Genomic DNA, 5,202 nt, shown 5'->3' with positions numbered 1-5,202 from the left:
ATATAAATAACTTTAAATTCATACAATGTATAATAATCGGTTATACTTTTGTGATGTTTAATCAGAAACTCGGTAATTGAAAATACTATGAACCATCTCATCCATCCATATAATTGAAAATACTATGAACCATCTCATCCATCCATATATAAAGATTAATTAAAATATTATTTTTTCAATTAAAATTATTAAATTAATAAATTTTAAATAAAATAATAAAATAAATACATATTATATTTTTAATAATAATAATATTAATTTTAATATTTTTTTAAAATAAAATTATATTAAATATTTTTTTAAATAAAATCATAAAATAAATATAAATAATAATAATAATATATTTTAAATATTAAGTTTTAAATAAAATTATATGAAATATTATTTTTTAAATAAAATTATAAAATAAATACGTTTTATTGTATTTTTAATAATAATAATAATAATATAATTTAAAAGTAATAATCATATAAATAAAAATCTAATCCACTTTACTGGAAATCATGCTCATCCAAATAAAAATCTAATCCACTTTATTACTAATAAATTCTGAAATATCATGCTAATCCACTTTATTAGTAATAAATTCTGAAATAGTTCATTGACATAATCAATCCTAACTATAGTCTGTGAGAATCTTCACATGGCCTTATCATCCCTAGCAAGTCCAATCCAGTCCCCATTACCCAAGCTAATTCGCTCTAGAGTCTATGCTTCCTAATTAAAATCTAATTCACCCCACTTGACATTGATATTCTTGATATAATCCCTCCTAATAAAAATCTAATACAATCCACTGTATTACTAGAGTATATCAAGCTCTAATAACACCAATAATATCCTTATTGAGGCCATCCAATCCCACAGAGTATCCATAGCTATCTATAATCACCATTTCAGTTTGGAAGAGATGTAATCACCATCTCAATTTGGAGGGGAAGTACTGCACACAGCAACAACAAGAAGATTGTAAAATCAGACTCAATCTTAAAAATATAAACAGAACCCAAATCTATACCGATGGAAGATATTGAAATGAATAGACCAACCTTATCGATAAGTGATTGATAATATGGCTTCACGGCCTCCACATCAATTCTGACCTTACTCTTACTGTACAAGTCATATTTACTGTTCACATGAAATAAATAGTTATCAGAAATATACTCCATGATGGTAACAGTTTTAAGTAAAGAATGAGAATGAACCAATGTTCAGTTTATTATTACTTGAATATTTTAACCCACTCGAGCATCTCCTTGTCTTCTTCATTCATCAAGTGCGTGTAAGCACCAGCACGATGCAGAGCTGCAGTACATACATCATCCGTTCCATGCATTCTCAGTCGGTCAAGTCAATCAATTTTGTTAGGACTTAGAAAGCAAATGCGATTTTGTTTTGCTTACCATAGAAAGAATGGAATCTTATGATAAAGAGAGCCTCTGGAGGCAATGTTGTATTATTCATCTTAGCCACCTGTTTTGACCATCACACCTCCGATTAGATGCCCTTCACTAAGATGAAGGAACAACCCATCTGACATGAAATAAAATTAAAATTGATAGATTCACTTATTTTGAAAAGTAAATTACCATGTGCATGTACTCATCATGACCCCAGGAAAGAATAACGTTATCTAGTCCACAATTCTCAGAGTACACCCCGTACTTTGTGTTGTATTTTGAGTTGTAAAAATCTGGATTTTCCTTGAAAAACTGCACAGAACAGTAAAGCTTGCTTTACTTTAATCTACAAGAATTCTAAAAAGGACTAGGCCTGACAGAATTGAAATTCAAAGAAAATACGTAGTTTGAAAAGGTTAATCTTACCTCGCAGTGAACTATGGATTCATCGAAAGCACATCCCAAAGGATAAGTGTCACCTAAAAGAATGTCAGATATTTAGGCTCTTTAGTACTGTACTAAAGACAACGGTTAGCAACAACTCCAAGACATTTCTAGAAGGCAGTTTTGATCAGTGATAACTAAAATTAGTAGTAGTCCTCACTGAAGGACTGGTTCCTTGAGTTAAATATAACATAGATCTAAATCATGGATAGGTTACATTCAAGTTAATAGCGAGGAATGTTCAATCAGCTCTCACCTACAACTGCCCATTGTGGTTCCTCTCCAAAGCTAGGATGGAGTAGTACCTTGCCCAGATCTGCAGGCACTTTTCTCAATCACAATTTGAACTACAACCCAATCACAACTTAACTAGACTATAATCCTATGACATATACCAAAACAGATTATTACTCAGTTAATCATGCCATTTCTGGCAGAGAATTTAAGTTGAGTTGGTTTGCTGCAGCACAAGTTAGTGTGAATATAGAAGGTTAGATTAGATCTACACAGGGTCTTAACTCATACCATGGATTAGGCCAGTCAAATGAAGCCAATCTTCATTTGGGTAATCTTTACGGATAGCCTCTGCTGTCTGTAGCAGATGTTCTATTTGAGGCTCATCAAGGTCAGGGTCACTCTCATCTACAAACTCGTTTAGAAGTTCACAGCATTCCCAGATGCTCATAACAGCTTTGTCAAGCTTACCATACTGTTCACGTTTGCTTAATACCTGCAACCACACAGAAGAAAACAGAAAAGTGGATAACCAAACTCGATAAGCACCCAAGTTGACAACCAAACGTGACCATCATAACCGACTCTGCGCTTCCCGCAATATCCAACCTGCCATTGAACGCAACATAAGAAACTTTTGTGAATATTTTCATTTCAAATTCGGACTCCCTATGCATATTGATGATGTGTTCTTTTAATTATTATTTTTCCAGAGATTTTATTATGATAGAATAATTTAATTCATATATTGCAATGCCCACAGGTTGTGCATGCTCTGAATATTTAGATCTTGAGGTTCTGATCCTGTGTTTCAGGTGGGTTAGGATCTATGGAATTATGATGCAGTTCATATCTTGTGCCCCATTTCTCTACATCTTTGACTCTCAGATTGACACAGAATCCTACTGGTACCGAGCACTGAGCTGCTATACAGCTCAGTATGACCTGTATGAGCAACTTTTTAAACCAACTTAAATCTATCTAAAACCGGGATTTATGGAGTACCAGAGGGGTCAAGAAAACTGAAACCTGGATTTATGGAGTACCGGAAGGATCAAATTTTTCTCGAAGGGATCAGGATCAAATTTCCTGGATCACATTTTAATGGGGTGTAATTGTTTTATCAGGAAATTTGATCCCTTTTATTGCCTAGATCTGGGTTTAAAATGAGTATATGCTAATTGTTTATAGATATGAGTTTAAATGAATATATGCTGATTATTATAGTGCAGGATTTATGAAAAACTTTAATAGAACCATTAGACCCTTGCTCTGTCTTAGGCACATCCAATGCTGTCTGTCAAAATGCAATTTCTCATGGTTATGCTGCAGAGGGCATCGTTTCAAAAAGCAGAGTACATTGCAACTTGGTTTCTTATACATTATAACCATATTCTTCCGCATAATGTAAGAATGCTTAAAATTTAAGGAAAACAAACTACTTACATAGTCATAAGTCTGGTTGATGTGATTAATTCTGTAAAATTCTTGAACGCCAGCCCGTCTGTCGCTTTCCTTTTCAAAATCTCTGTTAAGATTAAACCATCAGCTCTTTACTTCAATAATTATGCAACATTCTAGCAGGTGAATTGCTCCGACATGCAAAACCTAGCGAAGAAAGTGGGCAGGGTTTCGAAACCTGAAAGCATGACCAAAGGCATTGCTGTCTGGTGTGTCAAAACCCCCATCCAGCTCAAGAGTTCCAGACTCTGCGGGGTCCCCGACGATTCGAGTTTGGTTGACCTCATCTCCTTCGAGGAGAGGCTCTGCAGAATTATTAGAATACAAATATTGAAAAAAACATAAGATTCCTATACTTAAAGACCCTCAAATTTTCAGCGAGCACAGAGGGCTATTGACGGGGAGAAAATTCCGGTGAATGCGAACGTGCTCACCTTGTACAATAACTGTCATCTTGAATTAAATTACGTCTGCAGGCTGCTTTGTCTGAAATTTGATTGATAGAGGAGTCCTGCAAGATCAGTATATGCTGTTCTGCACATCAATTCAAGAAAGTTCATCATTGTAATGCTATGAACACACACGAATTCTACAGGAAAAATTAATAGCCATGCTTTTCGGCTTTATTCAATTGACAAATTACACAGATTCTACACAGAAAAACTGCAATTGAATCTCAGAACAAGAACAGGATTTCCAGGCATACCGCAACCCTTCAAATCCAGCAAGAGAGCTAACGATCTTTACGAGTAGAGGAGAGCAGATGTGAGGCAGGGGAGTATCTGCGGTCCTTTTATAGGAGGACAAGCCTGGGCTAAGAGGACCATTCCGCAAAATGGGCAAAAGATAGTCCGAACACGTTAGTGTCAGTTCTTCTGCCACGTCATCACATCGATGTCAATGAGTCAGTAAGCGCGTCCCATTGCAGGCACTGTCAACATCAATAGGCGGAATCCACCCGGAACGTATGCAACTTGGATATTACGAAAGTTCCGCATGCAACCGAGAATCTGTCGTGCAAACACCGCTGTAATCCATTTATGGTGTCATCGAAACCCCAAATTTGGTGGAAGTTGTTTCTGCTTTTAGAGATGCTTAACCTCTAAGTTTGGAGGATAACGTGGTAGTTATACGTCCTAGTAGGCTAACTTTGGTTGGTACAGACCGCTCCGTGGAAAATGGTAATATTTATGTTAGATTGGATTAAGTTTAGTTTTTTCAAGGATGACGTGGTTAACCCATGTTTTTAGATACATGCCATTTTCAATTTTAATGTTGTTGTTGTTGTTTTTTGTTTTGTTTTTTTTTTTTTTAATTTAGGATAATCGGTAACTGGTGAGAGTTATCCTGAACAGACCTAGGATCAATTCCAACTGGCTGCCACTATAAACCTAAGCTAGGTGCAACAGCTTGCAAGCTGCACAATAGCAGTTACCATTTTAACAATTTGATTTTCCATTAGAATAGTGTAATAATGAATTTTTTAAATAGGGTTGTTGATTAAGTTTATTCTTCGTAATTAGAAGAATGATTATTATTGTTTTCAGATGTATTTAATTTTTGTAATAATATTAATTATAGTTATATTTAATTTTCTCTAACTTATAGATGAAATGGTTTTTTCATGACATTTTTTTGGTTAGTTTTAACCAAAATCCGA

At 34.7% G+C, this 5,202-nt stretch overlaps 1 protein-coding gene across 3 annotated transcripts; it reads right to left on the bottom strand.

The window, feature by feature from the left end:
• Positions 1-547: 547 nt before the first annotated feature.
• Positions 548-4,368, bottom strand: LOC149258124 (putative inositol oxygenase). 3 transcript variants are annotated; one of them, XM_089414722.1, is made up of 12 exons: positions 4,249-4,368; positions 3,977-4,076; positions 3,721-3,847; positions 3,528-3,609; positions 2,373-2,577; positions 2,104-2,163; positions 1,830-1,882; positions 1,593-1,715; positions 1,407-1,476; positions 1,230-1,308; positions 1,050-1,131; positions 548-943 (listed from the first exon to the last, which is right to left on the bottom strand). In XM_089414722.1, the coding sequence occupies exons 2-12, from the start codon at positions 3,993-3,995 to the stop codon at positions 917-919; spliced, it is 927 nt and encodes a 308-aa protein (XP_089270848.1). In that variant the 5' UTR covers positions 3,996-4,076; positions 4,249-4,368; the 3' UTR covers positions 548-916. The 3 variants fall into 3 exon arrangements, with proteins under 3 accessions (XP_089270848.1, XP_089270850.1, XP_089270855.1); XM_089414724.1 differs by having other exon boundaries at positions 3,977-4,071; positions 4,249-4,319; XM_089414729.1 differs by lacking the exon at positions 2,104-2,163.
• Between the last annotated feature and the right edge of the window lie 834 nt (positions 4,369-5,202).

Source organism: Pinus tabuliformis, chromosome 6, assembly GCF_031772625.1.
Source record: "Pinus tabuliformis cultivar Carrire ecotype Pingquan chromosome 6, CPIR1, whole genome shotgun sequence".
Taxonomy (NCBI): domain Eukaryota; kingdom Viridiplantae; phylum Streptophyta; class Pinopsida; order Pinales; family Pinaceae; genus Pinus; species Pinus tabuliformis.
This window is presented reverse-complemented; position numbering and strand designations above follow the sequence as displayed.